This window comes from Bos indicus x Bos taurus, chromosome 11 (assembly GCF_003369695.1).
Source record: "Bos indicus x Bos taurus breed Angus x Brahman F1 hybrid chromosome 11, Bos_hybrid_MaternalHap_v2.0, whole genome shotgun sequence".
In the NCBI taxonomy this organism is placed as follows: domain Eukaryota; kingdom Metazoa; phylum Chordata; class Mammalia; order Artiodactyla; family Bovidae; genus Bos; species Bos indicus x Bos taurus.
In genome coordinates this window covers 11877765-11904270 of record NC_040086.1, presented here as the reverse complement: position 1 = coordinate 11904270, position 26506 = coordinate 11877765, and the positions used below count along the sequence as shown (strand labels likewise).

The following is a 26506-nucleotide window of genomic DNA, read 5'->3' as shown; positions in this document are numbered from 1 at the left end:
GTCCATCGAGTTGGTGACGCTATCCAACCATCTCATACTCTGTCGTCCCCTTCTCCTCCTGCCCTCAATCTTTCCCACCGTCAGGGTCTTTTCAAATGAGTCAGCTCTTTGCATGAGGTGGTCAAAGTATTAAAGTTTCAGCTTCAGCCTGAGTCCTACCAATGAACACCCCGGACTGATCACCTTTAGGATGGACTGGTGGGATCTTCTTACAGTCCAAGGGATTCTCAAGAGTCTTCTCCAACACCACAGTTCAAAAGCATCAATTCTTCAGCGCTCAGCTTTCTTTATAGTCCAACTCTCACATCCATACATGACTACTGGAAAAACCATAGCCTTGACTAGACGGACCTTTGTTGACTAAGTAATATCTCTGCTTCTTAATATGCCGTCTAGGTTGGTCATAATTTTCCTTCCAAGGAGTAAGCATCTTTTAATTTCATGGCTGCAGTCACCATCTACAGTGATTTTGGAGCCCTCAAAAATAAAGTCTGACACTGTTTCCACTGTTTCCCCACCTAATTGCCATGAAGTGATGGGACCGGATCCCATGATCTTCGTTTTCTGAATGTTGAGCTTTAAGCCAAATTTTTCACTCTCCTCTTTCACTTTCATCAAGAGGCTCTTTAGTTCTTCTTCACTTTCTGCCATAAGGGTGGTGTCATCTGCATATCTGAGGTTATTGATATTTGTCCCGGCAATCTTGATTCCAGCTTGTGCTTCTTCCAGCCCAGCATTTCTCATGATGTACTCTGCATATAAGTTAAATAAGCAAGGTGACAATATACAGCCTTGACGTACTCCTTTCCTATTTGGAACCAGTCTGTTTTTCCATGTTCAGTTCTAACTGTTGCTTCCTGACCTGCATACAGACTTCTCAAGAGGCAGGTCAGGTGGTCTGGTATTCCCATCTCTTGAAGAATTTTCCACAGTTTATTGTAATCCACACAGTCAAAGTCTTTGGCATAGTCAATAAAGCAGAAATAGATGTTTTTCTGGAACTCTCTTGCTTTTTCGATGATCCAGCAGATGTTGGCAATTTAGGACAAGACAAAACTCCAAATCTTAAATGATAACACTGTATATAATCAATAGGTTAACTGTATTAATTTCAGTTAAAACATCTAAATCTTACTCTATGGCATATTTTATTCCTGATCTTAGAGGGAATGCTTTCAGTTTTCCACCATAGTCCTTTTATTTTTTACAGTATTTTCTTGACATATTTTGATGATATTTGTTCATTTATTAATTCTAAAATTATTTGCTAAGCTCCTTCTGTGAGGTGTGAATGACACAGTATTCTGAGATTTCCAGAAATTCCGGTTAAAGACACTGAAGAAAGAAACTAAACTGCCTACATTCCCTGAGAAAGTCAGGGGTGTGGACAAGCAAAGAGTCAGGGGTGTGGACAAGCAATTCCACGCCAATGTCAAAATCCTAGACTACTTCACCTAAAGACTGTGATCTGAGTTTTGGAATCAGAAAAAGAGAATCCACTTCTATTTTAACTCAGCTTTTTGAATCCCCCACAATTCTCAGCAGCAAAGAATCTGCCTGCAATGCAGGAGACACAGGTTTGATCCCTGGGTCAGGAAGATCCCCTGGAGAAGGAAACGGCAACCCACTCCAGTTTTCTCTTGTGAAATCCCATGAACAGAGGAGCCTGGTGGGCTATTGTCCATGGAGTCGTAAAGAGTCACACATGACTGAGTGAGTGAGCCCGTATGCACGGCCGCACAATTTAAACTAAATCCATTTGTATTCATAGGTGAAAAAAAAACCTCTTCATTACACCTGCTACAATCAATCACAGATAAACATGAGCTCCAGTATTTGTTTCTGATGCGAAGATCATTTTGGCACATGTAATTTACATAAATCAATGACCAAATTTCACCTTTAAAACAAAAGGAAATTCCTCCCTTCCATGCCCTCTCACTTAGATCACAAGTTTCTGGCAACAATTATTTATGCCCCCCCTCCAGAATCCCCAACTATTAGGGCAATGTATTAAACTAAGTACCTAGTATAGAAGCTATTTTAGAGAAACAAACAAAACAAACTAAAAATTTTTAATTTAAAAACAAAAAAATACCTGGCAGTCACCACCAAGAAAGAAGGAAAAGGAAGAAAAAGATAGAAGAGATCTGGATATATGAGATGAGGGAAAGAAGATTATAAATGCCAAATCGAGATCACAGCAATGAAGAAATTTGGCATAATTAATAGGAAGAAACATCAAAAGAAGAAAGAAAAGATGAAGTATGTTTCAGGAAAGAACTGCCTGTGCCAAGGCATCATTATGAAAGGACACCGGGGTCTGTACATCTGGAGCAGGCAGGAGGAAAAGAGCACTAAGAATGAGGTAAGAGAGATAAGCAAGGATACAATATGGAAAACTACACAGACCGAGTTAAGTAGTTTACTTTACTCTGAGAACAATAAGAAACTAAAGTATTTAAAGCACAGTTTTTATATGATTTAAACTGTGTTTAGAAAGATGACTGTGTGTTATAAGGAAAGTGAATTATTTCTTGTTCATTTTGTCCGGACTTAAACAGTTACATTATTGTGGTATCTAAAGCTGTTTAAGTGAGATATTCTTGTTTTAAAAAACGTAAGCACACTTGAGAAGTTCCATGTTCCCAAAGTAAGCATTCTGAAAAACAAACACAAGCATGTCTAGAAAAAAACACTTTTAATCACTTTTTTTCCCTCTTGTTTTATTCAAAGCCAAATGATATGTATGCCCATGAGTAATAAGGTCACCAGGTTAAAAGAGCAATATGACAATTATAAAAAGTTAGATTGCAGCTACTACAAACCAGGACCCATTAGCCCTTACTACAGTAAAGTTATCACTATACATGGCTTTTCCTGTGCCCTTATCAATGCAGCGCACAGAGTAGCTCACCCTCAGCTTTTCGCTGTGATCTATGTAGTGCTTATGCCTATCTACCCTCACCAGGCACTGGTAGGTCAGTAAAACTAGGAGGCAGTGAGATATGGCAGGATAGTGATGAGACAATCTGTTAAGTGTCAAAGATGGACTAGGAGTCACCAAGTATTTCAGGGCAAAACTTTCCACATTAAAAAATATCTCTAAAGAAAATACTTTAAATACATTCTTATTGCTCGGAAGTATTCAAGGTCACCATGGAAACAATCAGGAAAGCTTTCAGCTCTATTCTAACAGTATAAAGATTTGAAAATAGTACCTACTCATTTCAAATTATGGTTCTCTGGAAGGCTTTTTGATTGAAAATTCAACTTTCTTTTCTTACTTCCCAAAGTAAGTATACATATTTCAACTAAACATAATGAATTAAAAAAAAAAAAAAACAGACCTCTTCAGAGTCTCTTACAAAGGAGCTTTACTCTAGATTGATCAAATTATAAATTTTTTGATTACCAAAAAGTTTGATGATCAGGAGACATCCTGATCATCTATACACATTCCACTGAATTAGGAAATGTTTGCTTGAGTGAAATATAACATTTTTATTTTCAGATCTCAGAATATACTTGAATATACTAGTGTGAACTGTGAAAAACCCAAGACATAAATAAAGTACACAGAGCTTCAAAGACATTTGAAATAGGGCTCCCCTCCTTTTTTTTAAAACAGAAAAACAAAAACAAAAACAAAAACAGATCAACTGATAAAACTGGGGTTCCCCAGAAAGACAGCTCCAGAAACAACTGTAAGGAGACTTAGATCCTATTTGCCTCTGACAATGCTGAAATTCTATATCCACAATTTCCAATTCTGTGTGACAGGCAAAATCAACTGATATTTCCCTCTCTCTGTACCACCATCTTTGCGAATGTCAAACAAGGAGAAAAACAAAAACAACCTTATCCACTAACTCTAAGCACCAAGAATTTTGCATATAGGCCTTATCCATTTGTTTTTATTTCTACCATTGCAGTAATATTAATAAATGACTGCACTTGTATTTATATCCAAACCAAAATTTAAATTCAAGTTTCTTTGTAAGAAATTGAAAGAGTTTAAATAATGGATTTTTACTACAGCTATATAAATTAATACAAATCAACTGTTCAAAGTAGAATCAGAATAGATTTTACAAACTAGGCTACTGTAAAAGTACAATCAATTGTAATGAAAACTAAATAATCAGTCAGAGCTTTATTTATCAAATTCACTGAAATGGCAACCCAGTCCAGTATTCTTTCCTGGAGAAGCCCATGGCTAGAGGATCCTGGCAGGCTACAGTTAGTAGGGTTGCACAGAGTCCAACACGACTGAAGCAACTTAGCAAACACACACACACTGCCAGGTCAATGATCTGTGAGAAGCACCGTCAAAAGCTATGTGAGGTTAATACCTGAATATCTTTTTTTTTTCATTTGCTAATCAATTATCTTAAAATCAAAGTGTAGCAGAGATGTTTTGTTTTTTTTTAAGGGGGTTTCATTTTAAAAAATAACAATTTAAAAAAATCTGACCATCAAAAATATACCCCATCCTTCTGATTTCCTTTAAGTCTATGATCTAATTGTTTCTACTAAATTTGTTGTTGTTTAGTCACTAAGTCATGTCCAACTCCTTTGCAACCCCATGGACTGTAGCCCGCCAGGCTCCTCTGTCCAAGGGATTTCCCAGGCAAGAATACGGGAGGGGCTGTCATTTCGTTCCCCAGGGCATCTTCCCGACCCAGGGATCAAACCCGTGTCTACTGCATTGGCAGGCGGGTTCTTTACCACTGAGCTTCCAGGGAAGCCCTCTACTAAATTCACTTGGCAGTTAAAGTACTTTTTGATAAAACTACAGAAATAAGAAACATAAAACCTTACCTCTGGTAGCAAAAAAACAACTATTTCAGAGTGAGCTTAGTCTTTATGAAATAAGGTGTTTCCCTCATATTTACCATATGAATGAGTCACTTATTTGATGTAGTTAAATTTGCATATAGCACTATGAGACTGCTGAACAAAGTATTAGATAAAATCCAAGATGATAAAATTATAAATACAGGCATAAGCTACAACACCTCAACGACCACTACTCAAAAGGATCTTTAACCTTAAGAATGCCAAAACTAATCATTTTTCTTTAATTGAAAATTTCAGACTCTTCAAATATTTATTCCTCAAGTACTTCTATATAATAGCCAATTGCTACCACAAAGTTCTTTAACTGATTTCATTAAATAATTCCCTTGAGAGCTCAGAAAACTTGTGTCACTTACAACTGCTTATAGCTTTTCCTTTTTCCACTCTCCAAATCCTTTCCTTACTATTAGTATAATCTGTAGTTACATGACCACGGATTTTCTAAGTTCTCCCAGCTGCCAGTACAGACCATACCAGCAGAAATCCTCAGATTATAAAGGGAGAAACATGTTCCAGAAATGTTTCTGCCCACCCAAGCTTCCCCCATCTCTTGCATCAACAATGATCATGAATGAAGGACTTTAAAGAGATTGTGGGTAAATTCTAACTCTGCTGCTGACTCACCTCTTCTAATTATGGCCAAATACTTAAAAAGAGATACTGTTAAATACAAGTAAGAGGTAACATATTCTGAAATTTACCACAGTTATATTCAGGAAGATAAACTACTAACTACAGTCTTCATATTATTTCTAAATCTCTGCTCTGTATCCTTCTAAGCTGAAGAATTCAGGGGAATAAAACTATTAGTTTAGATGCTGATGTTAACTTTACTCTTAAAAGAAAAACAGGTCCACTCACTTGCCATGTATAATGGCTTCCCAGGGAATAAAGATTTATGACAAAGAAATAAGGTTACTTTGAAATATGCTTTTAAAGTTAGATTTTGGCAAGGTTTGCAAGTCTAAGAAAAAGACAAGGTGGTAGGGAGTCCTTAGGGGGCTTATAAAAGGGGATACTCAAATGGAATTGGGATAAGTTACTCTGGGGCATAGGTCTATAGTCAGTAGATACCTGAAATCTAACTCAACTTGTAGCTCCCTTTAGATGAATTATTCTTTTTAGGTCTTTGGATGAGATTCAGGAGTTAGGGAAGCCTCTGAAATTCTAAGCAGAATACAAAGTACATGGACATATGCACATCTTATCTGGGGAAAGGGTTCTCAGCTTTCATCTAATTCTCAGAGGCCTCCTACTGAAGAGAGTTTTTAAAAATACTACATTTGTAGTATTATATTGCCTTTATAATAATGAATTCACTGCACAATAGCATTCTTCTCTCCTTATATCTTAGGCAGTTTCACAGTGTTCTTTACTGACTAAAGGACAATTATATTAAACTAAGGTTTTGATGATTTAGGTAATACTGAGGGGTTACTGCCTACTAAAAAAAATCCATATATTGCTATAATTGCTATCCCTAGGCCCGAGAAGTCAGAAATGTTTAAAATAATTTTTTTCATTATTGTGTAATACACATGCAGAAAAGTACATAAATCAAAGGTATACATTTGTCAACATTTTTTAATCTGGTAGTTTTTTAAATTGTTAATGAGCAGATGATATAGATCACTGACAACCAACATACCACAAGAAGATTATAAATCAGGCCCACAAACTAGGGGTTATGGTTATATTTACAGATTTGCTCCCCTAGTATCTTAATGATACCCAAGATCCTTGTTATGGGGCATATATACACCCTTTAGTGAGAGAAAGGTGAGTGAGCAACGAATCTGAAGAAGAGTCAGAAAGATGGAATAGTACATAGAAAAGCTTGAAGTATGTACAAATCTTTGTCCAAGTTGATTGGAATTCAAGGCTTGAAGCCCATAAACATGGCAGACATCCCTGGATTGATGAGATGTTTTTTAAAAATCTGCAAGACAGATTTGTTTCTGTCTTCATTAGACAACTATCCATCTTTTAAACTAAAACTACACAATGTACAAGAATCTCAGATTATTCTTCATCATTTCCCTTCCAGTTAAATTTTTAGTTTATGCTATTTTCTCCCTTCCTAAAAAATTATCCTTAATGACTGTGAGATGTCTTATATCCTATCCCTTACCTGCCCATTTCTCAACTGTACAGGAAGATTTAAACACTTGAAGCTCTTTAAAACAATTCTATAAAATATACCTACCTCTGCTTTGTACACTTCCATTTGCCTTACTACACCAGGGACCAAGTCTCAATTAACCACTATCTGACCCTTGTTCACTTTCTTCCCTCCCCTCCTCCTGCCAAAGTTTGCCCTTCCTGCCAAAGTTCAGCACTTCCTAGAAAAGTCTCACAGCCTGTTTGATATTGTACTTCACTTTAGTCACCAAAGGAAGAATTTACAGGTGCTTGGCCCCATCTATAAGACCATGACCGAAATCTGACCTCCTGTTACAATACGTGAACTCCTGCCCTACTGATAAGGCTGGCAGATATAAGTAGGATTTTTCAAATAATCCTTTGGGAATTTATAAGCAGCACAGCCATAAAAGGGGGGTGAATGGAAGGTCGGTTTCACTAAAAATAATAAATATTGCCATGTTTATTCAAAGTGTGCCTTGTTATCCTCCAGGCCAAAAGTTCAGATAAACACTATTGTAAATGACAAATATTAGAACTTTTTGTTACTTCTGTTATGATCCTTCCGTTGGACACCAATAGAACTGTTTTCCCTTGTATAAGCCCCAGCTCTGATATTGTATAACACTGACCGAGACTAGGATACTGGATTCATTTGCAGGTCAAAAGGAGGGTAGTTATATTTCAAAATAAAAAAACTTGTATTTAGCATTATATTCTACTAATACTAAGAATTAAGTGCTATAGTATTATAAGTATTAAGACTAAGTGTTATAGTCTACTGCAGAAAAAGAATGCCTATTGAGAATACAATGATATAATATAGTAAGCACTAATGTAAATATGCACCAGGTTCTATAGTAGTGCAAAGAGAAACAGCATCCACTGTGCTTAACCTGAAACATCAGGAAAATTTGCTAGAGGACTTGAGTAGCAAATAAATATGAATCTGTAAAATAGAATGGGAATAGTAATTCAAGCAGAAGCACTAGCATGAAGACAGGATGAGCTGCGTGAAACAGCATGGTATATTCAATGAACCGGAAGCATTTCAGTATCAGTAAAGGAAGGTGGGAACCACAGGAAAAACAGCAGACTGGACATGGAAAACCTACTATGCTTTCATATGCTGGGTCTTCTTCTATACCTCTACATTTTACTCCACAGATGACCAATTAGAGCATTTTACACAGACATCATTGATCAGATTTATATGATAGATTATTAACACACTACAGTGAGAAGTGAGTGAGGGGTTAAGATACAAGGTAGGGAGAACAGTTAGGAGACAGTTTTCAGTAATCTTGATGAGAATCTAAACTAGAGCAATCATTTTAGGAAAGGAGAAGGTGAAGTAAAACGACACCTAAGAGGTAACACTTGGAAGATCTGAGATCTGAATACGTTATTGAAATAGGAAGGGATTAAGCAGTTAACTTAGTTTTAGATTGTAAACTATCAAAGTCATAAACTGCTAAAAAGTCCAGTAACATACAGATTCAGGGTAGTGGTATAAACAGAAGATAAATACACTAGGTTGATGAAAGAATGAAAAGTGAAGAAGTCGAGACAAGTATAGAAATGGAAAAGAATGAGAAAGAGAAGGTTTACTTTCTCCTCACTCCTCATTTCTCTATTCCTAAATCTTTTCTTCAAGCCTAACTCTTGAAAGTCCCTTGGACTGCAAGGAGATCAAAGCAGTCAATCCTAAAAGAAATTAACCCAAAATATTCATTAGAAGGACTGATGCTGAAGCCGAAACTCCAAAATTTTGTCCACCTCATGTGAAGAACCAACTCACTGGAAAAGACCTTGATGCTGGGCAAGATTGAAGGCAGGAAGAGAAAGGGGCAACAGAGGATTAGATGGTTGAATAGTATCACCAACTCAACGGACATGATTTTGAGCAAACTCTGGGAGATAGTGAAAGACAGGGAAGCCTGGCATGCTGCAGTTCATGGGGTTACAAAGAGCCAGACACGAGTTAGAGACTAAATAACAACAAGTAAAATGCTAATATGAACTACATCAGGAAATAAGAAAATATTTATGTTACAAATATTTATATTAAGTAATCTATTTTTAAATATCATTGTCATTAACAATATGAGGAACTACCTTTTATCACGTAATAATACAAATTAGTGACTTGAGAATAAGGAAACAAATACAGAAAAGTGACAGATTATGGCCCCCAAAAACCTGTGAAAAGATCCAACCCTAGAAGTTATACATGATTTGGCTCTTGTTTTAGCAAATGAGATAACTGAGTTCTTATTTAAAGTCCATATAGGTCGAGTACAGCAACATCTAAAAACTAAACATGTATTCCAAAAAATACATAGCCGACTTCTTACCACCCTAGTTGAAGGTTGTACCTTTTCAAAACTTGTAAGAAACATTACAAATGGGGAAAGAGGCTTGTTTCTGCCATAAGAAAGTGAAGTTGCTCAGTCGTGTCCAACTCTTTGGAACCCCATGGACTGTACCCTACCAGGCTCCTCTGTCCATGGAATTTTCCAGGCAAGAGTACTGGAGTGGGTTGCCTTTTCCTTCTCCAGGGGATCTTCCCAACCCAGGGATCAAACCCGGGTCTTCAGCATTGCAGGCAGATGCTTTACCATCTGAGTCACCAGGGAAGCCCCACATTAAAATTAACAAACACTAAATATTTCAATATTATTGAATGTATTTTGAAATGGGCAGTTTAAGGCCCTCTTTTTTGTTCTTACAATTTAAGACTATATAGACTTTGTATATTTAAGAATGTGTGAATTTTAAATAATTGATAAAGATTGCATGTTGATGGCAGAAACTACAATCTCTATCAACATGTCTATACTTTGTCATATACTTTGAAAAATACCTATAACATGTCTCATGATTGGCATCAGAGACACATACTTTTTGACATATTAACTACCATTTATTAAATGCCAACTATGCACTAAGCCAGGCAACGTTCATACCATACCATAACTGCACTAAGTAGGTAATTATTGGGCTTCTCTGGTGGCTCAGATGGTAAAGAATCTGCCTGCAATGCAGAGGACCTGGGTTCAATCCTTGGGTTGGGAAGACCCCCTGGAGAAGTGAATGACTACCAACTTCAATATTCTTGCCCAGAGAATTCCATGGACAGAGGAGTCTGACAGGCTACAGACCATGGGGTCCCAAAGAGTAAGATGCAACTGAACATTATTATCACATTTTATATATGAGAAAGCTGAGATCTGGGTAACTTGCTTAACACCACTACTATGTAAACAAATTACTTTAGTACTCTTATGAATCACTACTAGATTTCTCACTTGAGGAATTAATATACACACAGTGATAAGATATAGTGCTGTCATATTATAGTCATTCAAATGTTGTAACTTATTTCCTGACAGATTATAATTTTGTAAAAGCATAAGTCTTTGATTGAGGCCACCAGGGAAGCCCTATCCATCTTCACGTACTACTTATTTATCTATTTAACTAATATTTACTGAGTACCTACACCAAGAACTCTTGTTGGTACTGAGGATATAACATTAAACAAACTACCCATTTTCCTATACTTTATGAGGAAATATTCACTTGATTTATAATTATGAGGCTTATAATAAAACTTAAAATTTTATATAAGCAAATATGGTTTTTTAGCTATACATACTATTGAAGAGAGTAAACAAAATCATGACACATATGCTCTTAGTCACTCAGTCATGTCTGACTCTTTGCAACCCTGTGTACTATAGCCCAGCAGACTTCTCTGTCCATGGAATTTTCCAGATAAGGATACTGGAGTGCGTCAGAGAAGTAAGATAATATGGGAAAAAGGAGGAGGAAGTATGTGGCAAATGAAAAATGCATATTACTGAATGTGATTTCTACTCAACTTTCAATAAATAGATAACTTTTATGTTACATAAATCATTTCGTAAGACCAAAAAAAGGGAAGGATGTTCAACAATTCTAATGAGGTTAAAATAATGCTGACTTACAAACCACACAAGAAAATACAAAAAAAAAAAAAGAAGAAGAGTAAGAACAACACTAGGCCTGTGTTACTCATAGCCGTACACATAAATACAAAAAAGATTAAAAATAAAATAGACAAAAAGAAGTCAAATTCCACAGGGAGTTAAAGAAAGGCAGTGATTTACATCCTTAACAAGTTGGATTTATCTAAGAATAAAAGAATTGTTTACTATCAAAAGTATCTACCAATGAAAGCCATCACCTTCATGAATTAAAGAATAAAAACCACAGCATTTTATCAATATATTTGGAAAACAAATTCAATAAAATTCAATACTCATTTATGTTTTTATAAAAAAAAATATAAGTCTAAGAATAACTAGATAAAGAATATTTACCAAAATCCTATTGCAAACATCAGTTAATGGAGAAACTTTAGATACTCTCTTTGAATTTAGAAATCAGAGAAGGATGATCCATTATCACTTTACTGAACAGCAAAGTAATGATGATCCTGGTCAATACAACACCACAATAGAAAGAATAGAGATAAATGGTTAGGAAGAAAAGAAACAAATATCTGCATATGCTATAATCAACCACACAGAAAACCTATCATAAACCAAAAAACAAACTATAATAACTAACAAAAGAATTGAGCAGGTTGCCAGATGTAGGTTAACTTATAAAAACCAATAGTGTTTCTCAATATCAGCAATAATTTTAGAAATGAAAGCAGAAAATAGCAACAAAAACTAAGTGTTCTGTTAGTAACTAAACAAAAAGTGCCCAAGACTATTAACAGAGAAAAATAAAGCTTAATTAAATAACTTTAAAGTAGGCCTTATTCTTCCATAAATGGGATGACTTAGTATTATGAAGTAATCATTTTTTTCCCAAAATTTAACTATAAATTCAACTGACTAAAAGTAGGCAGTTCAGAGAAGAAAAATCTTAAAGGATTAATGGCACCCCACTCCAGTACTCTTGCCTGGAAAATCCCATGGATGGAGGAGCCTGGTGGGCTGCAGTCCATGGGTTCGTTAAGAGTTGGACACAACTGAGCAACTTCACTTTCACTTTTCACTTTCATGCACTGGAGAAGGAAAAGGCAACCCACTCCAGTGTTTTTGCCTGGAGAATCTTGGGGACGGGGAGCCTGGTGGGCTACCGTCTATGGGGTCGCACAGAGTCGGACACGACTGAAGCGACTCAGCAGCAGTAGCAGCAGGTTCAAAAAGAGAAGTATAATGTTACCAGTATTCAGAGAAATGCAAATTAAAATGATATCAATATCCATCAGGTTATCAGAAATTAGAAATTGGTAAAATTAAATATTATACATATACCTTACAACCAAGAATTTCATACCTAAAGTATAGAAACTTACAAGTCCATAGGAGGGTATTTATTTGTTACAACAGAATATATTAGGCAGTTTAAGAGTTGATTGAAGGGAATGGCAATCCATTCCAGCATTCTTGCCTGGAGAATCCCATGGACAGAGAAGCTGGTGGGCCACAGTCCAAGGGGTCACAAAGAGTCAGACACAACTGAATGACTAACACATACTAAGGTAATAGATAATTAAAACACAGCAAATACAAATGGGATCGATTAAATATCACATATAAGCAGGAGGCAATGAACTAAATACACAAACTATAATGAGGAACTGATATTAAAAATAGGACTAAACAAAAGATATAAGAAATAGAACTAGGTCCATAAGACAATACTATTTGAATAAGTTAAAATCAAATACAAAGTTACTATATACTTTTCAAAACCATAACCACGATCATATGTTAAACATAATAGAGTTAGTATAACTGGGGATGAGAGACAAGTGGAGTTATGGACAGGGGATGAATGGAAAAACCATGACAAAACGCAATACAGCAGGGGACCTTGTATGAAGTGACAAAAAAAGCATGTCACAAACTAAGATGTATATAATTTATTTAATTCTCCTGGTGGCTCAGAGGGTAAAGCATATGACTGCAATGAGGGAGACCTGGGTTCGATCCCTGGGTTGTGAAGATCCCCTGGAGAAGGGAATAGCTACCAACTCCAGTATTCTTGCCTGCAGAATTCCATGGATGAAGGAGCCTGGAAGGCTACAGTCCATGCGGTAGTAAAGAGTCGGACACAACTGAGTGACTTTCATACACATGATATTAAAAAGAAGTAGTCAACTTATTTTAGATGTTTTGATACAATTTTATCTATATCTTGCTTCAGTCATGTCCAACTCTCTGTGACCCCATGGACTATACAGTCCATGGAATCCTCCGGGCCAGAATACTGGAGTACGTAACCGTTCCCTTCTTCAGGGGATCTATCCAACCCAGGGATCAAACCCAGGTCTCTGGCACTGCAGGCGGATTCTTTACCAGCTGAACCACCAGGGAAGCCCCATTTTTATACAAAAGAACGATGAACAGAGAAAAGGAATAGAAAGTGAGAAAAGAGGGAGAGGGGAAAAGGGAAACAGACAGCAACAAGTGAGAGGAGGAAGAGAAGAAGCTTTCAGTTCTTTTCTCAGGCTACTAAAGTGAAGTCGCTCAGTCATATCCACCTCTTTGTGACCCCATGGACTGCAGCCTACCAGGCTCCTCTGTCCATGGGATTTTCCAGGCAAGAGTACTGGAGTGGGGTGCCATTTCCTTCTCCAGGGATCTTCCTGACCCAGGGATGGAACTCAGGTCTCCTGCATTGCAGGCAGACACTTTACCCTCTGAGCCACCAGGGAAGCTCTCAAGCTACTGGAGGTTACCAAAAACACTTCAGGCTATAAAGTCCACCCAAACTATCTGGAGTAATGATACTTTGGTAAATATATAAGGAAAGAATATGGATAACACACTAGGCAATAAGACATATTCAAATAGACTGAAAACCTGATAGAAGATTCACTGAATTTTGCTATAAAATGTATTGATAATGGACTTTTCTAATCAATTTGTCTTTGATGATACTTTAGAGTTTAATCTTTTTACTGATTGTACGTATCTGTGTGTCTGCATGTAGGTATATTACCATGAAGGATAAAGCGCCTTTCTTAGAATGACATTGATATCCACAGTATTTCTCCTCAGAGAAGTTCCTCTTTCCATAGGTGTTACATGACAAAGGAGTAATTACCATCAGGAATAAAAAATCTTATTTTAATATTTGAAGATAGGCTATTGTTATATGAATAACACATTTTTAAATTAACAGTAGAAATTCAAATTTGTGTGTCACTATTTTTAGCTATAATCTAATAATCTGTTGATGACTGACAGAAATTAATGTTACTAGTTACCACATATGACATGGCAAAGATAAATAAAAGATTCAGGAAGAAATGAAAAGATTATTTTTTAATAAATGATATTCCTTTAAAAAAGGAGTAGGGAGCCGCAGAGGATGAGATGGTTAAACAGAATCACTGATTCAACAGACATGAATTTGAGCAAACTCTGGGAGATAGTGGAGGACAGAGGAGCCTGGTGTGCTACAGTCCATGGGGTCTCAAGAGTCAGACATGACTTAGTGACTGAATAACAATAACAATTCCTTAATAATAGTTTCTTATTCCTTAATAATAATAAGAAAAACTATCAAATATGAGAAAGCAGAGATTTGAATTCAATGTAAAGTTTTATTAGGCAAAGCCAAAGACTCACCAAGACAGAATATATGTGTAGACATCGATAAACAGGAGAGAAATCAACCAAATCTTGGGCACCAGGTACCTGCAAAACAACCAAAATTGTCACAAAATATTCAAACAAAGCTATAAAGAGCAATAGCACTCATTTTTAATACTAAAGTGTTAAAACAAAACAAAGTATGCTTCAAGAAACCTAGTTTTAGCATTTCAGTCATAGATTAAAAAACAGTGAGGCTATCACCAAGGTTGGGACACAGAGAACTGAAGAACAGATAACAGAGAAGAGTAACAGGTGTCTCTGGTCTTGCATATGCTTTTAGAGATACACTTGGAGACTGCAGAAAAAAAGCAGGAAAGGGCATTAGAATCTGTGAATATTTAAGACTGCATGCAGTCAAATACAGAAATACTCCAAGAAGAGAGGGGAGATGATATTTTTAAAAATAAGATAATGAATAGAAAAATCAAACCTAGAGTATCAACAAATTATAGTATGAAAAATGCATACAGATTAATCCTAGACATCAAACAAGGAAAGTAAAACAAAAAACTAGAACTGCAATACAGTCACAGTGCTAAAACTGATGCATTACAATTGTGATGATGAATAAGTCACAATGTTCTTTGACCTCAATTTCCTCATCTGAAAAAGAAAAATATTAGTTGACCTAAATAAATTTAATAAGAATAAAAGGAAACACTAGAAAGCAAGTATTAAGCAAAACAGAACAAAAAAGAAAAGACACAACTACATGAAGAAATACAGAAGTCAAAATATAGACTAAAATAAAAACTAAAGACTAAATAAAGACAAAGACTAAAGTTTTTAGTACAACACTAGTAACTGTAATTCATCTGAATACGAGCAGCAGGCACATCTAAATTGGATTGGGCTGATTCATGATTATAAGGTCAGTTTCCTTTACTTCATAAAAGTAAACCTCATATCTTCTTTGGGTGAACTGATTCTTCATCAAGATGCTGTTTCTAATGAAACCTATTCATCCTAATTCAATAGTACAATATCCACTTTCTTTTCCCTTCAAAACCATCACATGTCTTTATGTATTGGTTCAAATTTATTGGCCATTCTGTTTATTTGCTTTGCATCCATGAGATCAGAAATTAAACCTCTATGTTTGGGAATCTCACTCAATATATTATGTATCTATAAGCACTCCAAACATATGTTTTTGTGACTCCAAAGACTGATAAGGTGCTCAAGATCCTACACCATGGCCAAAGCACAGTTTTACTTAAAAAAAAAAAAAAATCTAGAAGAGTTAGTGAGCACTGCCAAATTACTAAGTAAAACATTTCATGGACAGGCACCATGTAGGTAAAGAAAAGTATGATTAAAAAGCATGTAAAAATTCTAACTTTAAGGATACAAATGGACCTTCATTTTCATCTTAACACAACAATGGGCAATAGGTGATCATTACAGGCCCTCTTCTTTAAAATGACTACAACATTAAGCACCTTTACAGTCGCTCCTCTTTGATTCTGAAGTGGAGATTTCAAGGAAATTTATTTTATTTTTCCGGAAAATCAGAGCCTACTAGTGAAAACTGTAGCTAAGTGAAAAACAATTTCAAAAGAAGAAATACAGAAAATTCCCATAAAATTATATTTACAATAGTATTTAAATTACCTAAAAATTACATGTGTACATGAAAAAGACAAGAACAGAAACGCATTAAAAAATTACTTTGATCTGTGTGGAAAATTAAACTTTTTCCTTTTATTTAGAATTAATGATTATAAAGTTATTTTTAGAAGTATATACCTTTAAAAATATTAAGAACATTCTACTTAATTTTAAACAACAAATTTAATCACAACTTTGTTTCTATGTTCTTCATACAGTTTATTTTGTTTTGCTTTGAACTCAAAGCCTTTCATTCAAAAGGAAACTGCTTCTAGCCATTGCTCAGTCAAAGTCTTAGCCCTTTCACATGTCAGACCCATCCTTAAAGAATGAACATCCCACCTTAGGGGACAATTTCCCAAGAAATCTGTGACAAATAACCTAATGGGGCCCTTTACTAATGGCATGGGAAGACTGGTTTTTCTGGACCAACTAAAAAATAGATATAATTAGAGAAGAGACAAAGGCCTTTTCTGTCATCTCCACCAAATATTTACAACCAAATCTATTCTCTGTGAGGCTGTCTTGACATCATCATATTCAGCTTCTAACTGTTTAAAGTACTCTGACGCAGGAGGGCTGTCAACGCTATTTCTTAGCCTCTGAAATCATAATCCAGTTAAGTCCTCCTAAGGACATGCTTTCCTGCCTTGAAGGTGGTACACAGAAATCAAGATAAAAAGGAGCAGAACGGGGCTTAAGTTCACAAACTTTACTTCCACCCTCCAAATAGTCTACTATTTAGAGATGATTTTTCCTTCATGCTCCCTTCTGTGAGGAACACTAGGAACACTGTGAGGAAACCAGAAGAGTGCTGTGAGGAGAAAGGTATGTAAAGCATGCACTGACTCATGTTGCTTTGAGCTAAATGTGTTTTCTCTGCTTCCACTAATGAAAAAGAATCACATCTACAGAAAGGTGAAGGGAGGAGAGCAACGTACACTGTACGTGAAGGAATGCTACATGTTTGGAAGGATAAGAAATGAACCTTCAAAAACCGAAATAAATGGGAGTGAGTACCAGAACAAAAGGCAGTGTTTTCTGACTCAAATAAATAGTCTGCCTCAAGGTCCACATTTTGCTCCCCATTTAAAATGCTAAATCTCTGTCGGAGCTGTCTTCATTCTTCTTCCCCTCAGTTGTCCCTCCCTCCCCTCAAGTTGCAAAGAATGATTCAAGCAGGTTTAGGTCTCAGCTGGGACAGAGGGAGGGGTCCAAGGACACTTTCCTAAGCTAACAATGACTGCCTTTAATGGTTTCTGTCTCCTAACAAAAGCCATGACTCCGTCTTTATCAGCTTCATCTAATTTTTCCTTTCCAAAGTAAATAACACAGCCCTTGCATTTTACACATGTCCAACTTTGACAAATCATTATCGACTAAGACTATAACTGATAAGAGATAACTTTGTGGTAGGACGCTGTCATTTCCTTTCATAAGGGCTTTCTTTCTGAGATACAGAAACATGATTAAAATAGTTAAACATTTCCTCTGCATGGCAGTCAGGAACTCAAGACATTAAGATACTGCAGTCTGTATTTTTCTAGTTCAAACAGATCTATCTTCATACCAACAGTAGTCACAAACAATGCACTTAAGATTATCCCACTTTTTTAACTAGTTGTTTTCCTTAAGAATTCACATGAAATAATTTCATCACCAAGGACAGCAGCTGCCTAATTCCCTATAGTTTCTGAAGAGTCCCTTCAAACCTCTTTATTGTCAGGAAGGACCAAATAGTAGGTAAAATTTTAGATTATGTAAATGAGAAATCCGGGCTTCCCAGGTAGTGCTAGTGGTAAAGAACCCGCTTGCCAATGAAAGAGGCATAAAAGACATGGGTTCAATTCCTGAGTCAGGAAGATCCCCTGGAGGAGGGCATGGTAATCCACTCCAGTATTCATGCCTAGAATCCCATGGACAGAGGAGCCTGGTGGGCTATAGTCCATAGGGTCGCAAGGAGTCAGACACACTGAAGTGACTTAACACACACACAACCAAGAAATGTATGCCTGAGAGCACACTATTTGTTGTTTTTCAGTCACTCAGTCATGTCCGACTCTTTGCAACCCCATGGACTGCAGTGCACCAGGTTTCCCTGTCCACCATCTCCCAGACCTTGCTCAAACTCATGTTCATAGAGTTGGTGGTGCCATCCAACCATCTCATCCTCTGTCGTCCCTTTCTCCTCCTGCCTTCAATCTTTCCCAGCAACAGGGTCTTTTCTAATGAGTCAGCTCTTCGCATCAGGTGGCCAAAGTATTGGAGCTTCAGCTTCAGCATCAGTCCTTCCAATGAATAGACTGATTTTCTTTAGGACTGACTGGTTTGATCTCCTTGAAGCCCAAGGGACTCTCAAGAGCCTTCTTCAACACCACAGTTTAAAAGCATTAATTCTTCGACGCTCAGTCTTCTTTATGCTCCAACTCTCACATCCATATGTGACTACTGGAAAAACCACAGCTTTGACTCGATGGACCTTTGTTGGCAATGTAATGGCTCTGCTTTTTAATGAGCTTTCTAGGTTTGTCATAGCTTTTCTTCCAAGGATCAAGCATCATTTAATTTCATGGCTGCAGTCACCATCTACAGTGATTTTGGAACCCAAGAAAATAGTCTATCACTGTTTCTACTGTTTCCCCATCCTTCTGTCATGAAGTGATGGGACCAGATGCCATGATTTTCATTTCCTGAATGTTGAAAAAATGTTAGCCAGTTTTTTCACTCTTCTTTTTCACTTTCATCAAGAGGTTCTTTTGTTCCTCTTCACTTTCTGCCATAAGGGTGGTGTTATCTGCATATCTGAAGTCACTGATATTTCTCCCACCAATCTTGATTTCAGCTTTCCTTCATCCAGCCCAGCATCTCACATGATGTACTCTGCATATAAGTTAAATAAGCAGGGTGACAACACACAGCCTTGACATACTCCTTTTCCAATTTTGAATCAGTCCATTGTTCTATGTCTGGTTCTAACTGTTGCTTCTTGACCTGCATACAGGTTTCTCAGGAGGCCGGTAAGGTGGCAGGTAAGGAGAGCACAATATAAATTATATAAATTAAGAGAGTGCTAGGGCTAAGTCACTTCAATCATGTCCAATTCTATGCAATCCTATGGACCATAGCACTTGAGGCTCCTCTGTCCATGGTATTCTGCAGGCAAGAATCCTGGAGTGGATTGCCATTCCCTTCTCCAGGGGATTTTCCCAACCCAGGGATCGAACCTGCATCTCTTAAGTCTCCTACATTGGCAGGCAGGTTCTTTACCACTAGCACCACTTGAGAAGCCCATGAAATTAAGAAAACTTGGATATATTTTAAATTAACAGATAATAATAAGCTGTTAAAATAATCTCTGGATGACTGGCCTACCACATCCACAGAGAGATATCATCAAGGCAACAACTACATTCAACAATTATACATTCACATACCCACCAGAGATATGTGCCATTAGATACCAATCTATAAGGCTAATTTGACTGTTTCAATCTTATATACTTATGATAAAAATGAACAGCTTTAGTCAAAGCAATTATTCCTAATTATTGTGTATAGACTATTTGTTGTTAAATACCATTATATCCATCAATACACCAGCTGTCACATGATGCCACTACATAGATGGCAAAAAGAGTCTGGAGACAGAGGATATTGAAAAAAAGAAAAGCTAACCTTTCTATAAATAGGATTAATGAAAAGCACCTAGAAAAAAATAGTCTATGAACCTCTGTACACAACATACATTAGATAAGATATAAAGATTCAGAGGAGAAATGGGAATATTAGATATCAAGAAGAAAAGAAAGAGTATTTCTCATTATGAAAATTCTTGCAAAACATCAGGATTTGGTTTTATGATACGTTTTTCTTGTTTTCTAATATATCTTAGTTCAAGTCAAAGGAAATCTCTGAAAATGGAAAGGCTAGTGGATAAGTTAGTCTCATAAATGATAGGAAAATGATTTAGTTTTTTTAAAGGAGATTTTTATTTTAAAATAATGACACTCAAGCTTTATCAGATATATTCACTTAATAGTTTTATAACACAACCTTCCCCCTCAAAAAAAAGGAGTTAGAATTTAGCTCTCTCCATAACTTCAAAGACTCACTAGTGAACGGAGGTGGGGGAAAGAGTATCTGCAGGTAACAATCAGATAAATCTACCTGCTTTCCCTCTAAGTAGGCCCGGGAGATACACACACACACACACATCATTTATCTTTTTCTCATGAACTCTTTCAAAGCAGGTGGACCTTCCAAAAAGAGTATGACAGAAGTTTGTAAAAAATGTAGATATGCTTCTCACTAATTATTTGGGTCATTCTTGATCTTGAAAATACTTTTTGATTACCACTTAACATAAAACAGAATTTTGGTACTTTGGTTTCTTGGTATTGATAAATGAATGTAGGGACTTGGTACCTATTTCTGAAAATTACTTGACTCTCAAGTTACTAAAATGTACCAGGTATGTTTCTCAAGAGAGAAAACAACAAATGATTAGCTAAAGGGGTACTGCCTTTGAATCCAGAAGATCAACTGTGACTGCCTATATTATGTCCAGAAGCCAAGAAGTACCTGGCAGACATTTTTTACCAGTGTGCATTTCTGAACTATTTGACTTACAAATTTCAGAGGAAAAAAAGGGTAAAATTCATTTGGACATAAGCTCTAATAGAGCTGGACTAACACCACAGACATACCAACAAACTAGAAGATAGGACTCTAAGTCACTAGGGTGAGTAAAAGGATAAAAAACATTCTAAGCCTTTGAACACTCAAGAACACCCTGACCAGAGCCCTACCCTAAAAGTACAGCATTTTTTTCTATTGAGCATCTCACAAATTACTCAACTTCTTCCTGAAAAATCCCTAAGTAGATTACCACTTAATTAATTCATGTTTGCACTAAACAGAAGAAAATCAGGAAAGATAACAGCATTTCTCCTTATTGAGGCATTACAAAAAACCCTGTGACCAAATCAAATGAGAGTCCTTTAAGAATTCTCTGCTTGAACCTGAACATTTAGGAAATAAAGATTGAACTGATCTTTATTTAACAATGGTCTACTGTATACTAGGATTTCCCTCATAGCTCAGTCGGTAAAAAATCTGCCAGGTCTAGCAGACCTGGCTTCAATTCCTGGATTGGGAAGATCCCCTGGAGAAGGAAAGGGCAACCCACTCCAGTATTCTTGCCTGGAGAATCCCATGGACAGAGGAGCCTGGCAGGCTACAGTCCATGGGGTCGCAAGAGTCAGACACGACTTAGCAACTGGAGAGAGAGAGACTGTATGCTAAGAAACTCTAAACTATCAGGCAAAAAGGAAATTTAGCATGAATGTGGTATTACATATAAAAGTTCTAAGGGGAGGAAAAGTTAAGCTGATCAAAAGTAGGTAGAATAAAATCTTAAAGAACTAATATCCCTAATATATAAGCAAATCATAAAAATTGAAGGGGAAAAAAATCAGAAAAAAATGGGTAAAAAAACAAACAGATAGCTTACTGGGGAAAAAAATACAAATGCCTCTCAAACTTCTCAGATACCACATTTCACCCATAGTAATAGGAATGCAAATTTAAAACTATACAGAGATACTATTTTTCATTTATGCAACTGGCAAAAAATAAAAAACTTAACAAAATTCTCCCTGAAAGAAGCTGTAAGAAAATAAGCATCTCATACATGGCTGGTAGTGGGGAGGTGCAGAAAATGGTTCAACCTCTATAGAGCAGAATTTCACATTATCCAACAAGACTACACATGCATTTATCCCTTGAATCAGCAATCTAGAAACCTACCCTGAAGAAACATCTCCAACTATATATAAAACAATTTTCAGGTTTGAGGGTTTACTATAAAACTTTTTTTTAAGTTTTAAGGTATTTTGCATAGAGGAAAATTCATCCTTTCTAGTGACAACTTTCTAGAACAACTTTATGTTCTAAAACAATCCATCTAATCCTATAATCACTGTCACAATCTAGATTTTAAAAGAAGGTTCCACCACCCCCAAAATTTCCGGCATGTCCCTCTGTAGTCAAATTACTCCATAATGTTCAGCCCTTGCCAAACACTGATCCATTTCCTGTCCCTAGAGTTTTGCCTTTTCAAGAATGTCATATAAAGAGACTCATACTGTACATAACCTTTGAATCTGGCTTCTTTCATTCAGCATAAAGTATCTGAGATTCATTTGTGTTGTTTCATGTATCTATAGTTTACTTCTTTTTACTTCAAAGTGACACTCTAATTATGGATATACCACGGTTCATTTTTATCTCTTCACTCACTGAAGAACACTTGGGTTGCTTCTACTTGCTGCAACATATGAATAAAGTTGCTATAAAAATTCAGGTAGATGTTACTGTGTAAACATAATGGGTAAATTCCTAGGAGTGAGACTGCTGGGTCACATGGTAAGTGTATGTTCAACTTTATAAATTCACTAACAGACTCTTTTCCAAACTGACTGAACCATTTTGCATTTTTACAGCAAATGCACAGCTGTCCTGCACCCTGCCAGTACCTGGTATTGTTAGTATTTTGTTGAGCTAATCAAAATAGCTCTATAACAGAAACACTATACTTTTACAGGAAAAGATTAGAAATCATTAAATTCCTACATACAGGAGATTAGCTGAATAAACTGTGGTACATTCAAAAATGGAGTACAATTTAGTAGTAAAAATAGAATGAGAACGATTTCCAGGAACTGATATAAAAATCATTATTTTCAGGATATATTTTCAAATGAAAAAACAAAGTACAAAACATATATATATGCATTATGCTGTTAATGTTATATAAGGTATGAGAAAGAGTATGTATACACGCCACAAACACAAACTCACAATATTGACTACTTACAAAGGGTGGCTAAGATCAGGAGGGAGAGATAAAGAGAAGAGTGGGATTTCAGTGAACATACTGTCTTATATAACTCTGCCTTTTGAACCATGTTCATATTTTATATAGTCAAAAAATTAAACTAATAAGGATAGGGAACCTCCAAAAATTACTCAAAAAGAAATCAATGAGCCTAAGAATATATAAATTGGATAATGAGCACACACGAGAAACTAAAATAGCCAACAAACATCTGAGCAAAACATTTTGAACAATATAGCTCCACTGCATTTAAGATGAAAAGAACAGCAAAGAAATCTTGAACTTAGTAAGTTTACTGCTTTTAGTGGTATATGCATAGAAATTCTGAAACTATTTTGGGCATTAATTTATTATTGCCCAAATATATATTAATTATATTATATTAATTATTATTAATATAATTATTATTATATTAATTATATTATTAATTATTATTAATATATTAATACTCTGGGAACCAGAATTCTCAGACACAAATATGCAACAGAAGAGGAGTAAATATATTAATACTCTGGGAACCAGAATTCTCAGACACAAATATGCAACAGAAGAGGAAGAGCTATGATATCAGGTTTGAATTAGAAGCATCAGACTTAACTTACAATTTATAAAAATATCTCTGCCAGTGTAGTATGTATATTTCTTAATTCTGTCCACAAAAGGAGCACACCCAATGCCCGTATCTTGGTTTCTAAATACCGTTCTCCAGTAAAAGGAACAAGAACTCTTTGACAAAACAGCTAATGCTGGGGCTGGGGCAAAACCTGGAGTGAACCCATCCTGTGCAAGACAATGAATGAGATGCTCAGAACTGACAGAGACACAGCAGAGCACAATGGATGAGACTCAAGTTTGGAACAAATGGAGAATCAAAATGAAAGACAAGAATGGACTATAAGCAGCTGTATACTAAAAAACATATAAGTGCCAACACGGAGACAAAAAAAAGGAAAGGGAGAAAAGTAAATTTCTTCTTTTAGAAGAATGCCAACCAATCAATGTGAATCAAATGGTAAAGATAGAAAAATCACTATTTTATAATCACCATAGTAATACATGATTCAGGAAAGAATCATCAATCAATTCTAAAACCAATAGGTGAAAAACAGTAGAGAAATCTGGTAGACACCACCTTAATCAACTGTGTACTTCCTGATATGATGCACTGAAAAGAACATAATACTTCTTTTGTAATATTCTTGCCAAAAATTATTAACCTGAATCTAATCATGGGGGTGTACCATATGTACCTAAATACAAGAACATTAAAGGAGAATAAATATACATAAAAATTAAATGCAACATGTGATACATGTCTACATATGATTGCAGGAAAAAAATGAAAGAAAAAACTGCTATAATATTGGGACAACTGGGAAAATTTGTATATAAGTTATATATTAAATTCCTGAGTGTGATTATTTTATTGTGATAATGTGGAAGGATGTCATTCTCAGAAAACAAGTCAATGTACTGAGAGTTCAAATATGATGTTTAAAATATACCACTTTCTTTCAAATGACAGATTTAACAGGGACAGTGGGGAAGAATGAAGAATAAAATTGACTTTCAAAATCATTTTTCTGAGAGAAAAGGCTCTAAATTTAATAATGGAATATTAAGTGAAGAGTCTGTGTGTGTTTGTGTATGTGTATTCAATATATCACACTATATGTCAATTATACTTTAACTGACATGTAGCATATTTAATTAAAAATTCTTATAAATAAGTAAAAGATAAATAAGTACAGAAGAGGTGAGATTCAACTAGTCCTCATGGAAAAGTAGAATTTGGTATTACAGAGACGGAATGGGGGAAAGTACATTCCCTATTCGGGGTTAATAGCAACTTCGCATATAGTTAGAAGTGGTGGCTGAAAAAGCAACAAGTACATAAAGTAGATATTCAAGAAGACCTGAAAAGATAGGTAAACCTTGATAATTAAGGCAAAAATTTTCAAAACAAAACTTTTATACTATCAGAAAAAGAAAAAAATTTTAAGATCCTAAATCAATGTAAGCCATAACAAATTTTTGCCAATGGATAGACTTAAAAGATCAAACACTAGGAATGAGAAAAGCAAAATAGAATACCTAAAGCATGTCACACTGCTTTCATTCAACTCTGTCAACTGTCTTTATTGCCTTTATTGCCACTTGTTTATAAATATAGGTACTTACTTTTCGTTTGACTACATTTATCCTTAACAGACCAGTTTTCATCAAGAACAGAAATGGAAAATGCAAAGCCAGCAGGGGTTAGTGGATACAGGGAATCAGCAAAGCAGGCCAGCACATTAAAGTGTATTCTCTTAACAGATATACTGGACTACTACTCATTTTTACAATTAACTATATTGTCATTATTTTTTCCCAAACATGTGGTCCTGACAGTATATCTTCCATTTTCCTATTTTTATTACACACTTGTTAAAAGCAATAATATATTTCCCTCAGCACCTGCACAAATAAGATGAGAAACAGCAATATCCAACATGCAGACACAACAGGGATTGTGGATTAGTGGAAAACCATATCCTTTGTAGCAACCTTGCAGTTTACATAACTAACAGTATGTAAACAAATTAAGAAAAGTAACAAACAAACTAGAATATGAGATGTGCCAGAAATGTGGCAACAATGAAGTATTCTAAGAATGCAGAAGCTCTAAGTAACCTTAGGACAAAGCAGAAATCATAGGCCCTGCTTCTTCAAACTATGTCTTACTCAATATTGCTTTATTTCAATAGATTTTTGTTTGTTTGTTTACAATAGATGGTATCATTACCATTTTTTGGTACATTATCAAAAATATATCAAGATATATTTCATCTTTATTGCAAAAAAAAAGCACAGTCAGAATGCTACAATGTTAACTATTATATACTGGTAGGATTGTAAGTGCCAAGCACTATGACAAAACATTATATAAATTACTTCAGTCAATCCTCACAACAACCCTACTCTCTGTAGGTATTACTGGCCACTTTCTCACAAATAATATATCATCTTAAATGGTTCTTTGCACTCTATCTTCCAATATTTCAAAAATAATATTTCTGATGACTCTAATACATTCTCAAACTAAACTGTTCACTACTTCTAAAGATTTTTAAAGTTCTGTCTAGATATTTAGAAATAAGCAAAAACATCTGAATATACCACAGTAAGATATAAAGATTCAAAACAAATTTCTAACATCAAAACTAGGCCGGACAAGTGCACCACTCTCCACTCTCCCCACAAAGCAGCGAAGGTCCCATCACAACTGGAGGGCATGCATGGTCCACATGAGGGACAGCCTGTGAGCACCTGGTTCTGG

General features: G+C 35.7%; 1 protein-coding gene across 2 annotated transcripts in view; it reads right to left on the bottom strand.

Annotated features, from left to right (window-relative positions):
• Nucleotides 1–26506, bottom strand: part of EXOC6B (exocyst complex component 6B) — a 723575-nt gene that overhangs the window by 370714 nt on the left and 326355 nt on the right. For both annotated transcript variants that reach the window (XM_027554900.1, XM_027554901.1), the window contains exon 8: nucleotides 14649–14717. In XM_027554900.1, coding sequence (XP_027410701.1) covers nucleotides 14649–14717 — 69 coding nt within the window. The remainder of the gene's footprint in view (nucleotides 1–14648; nucleotides 14718–26506) is intronic.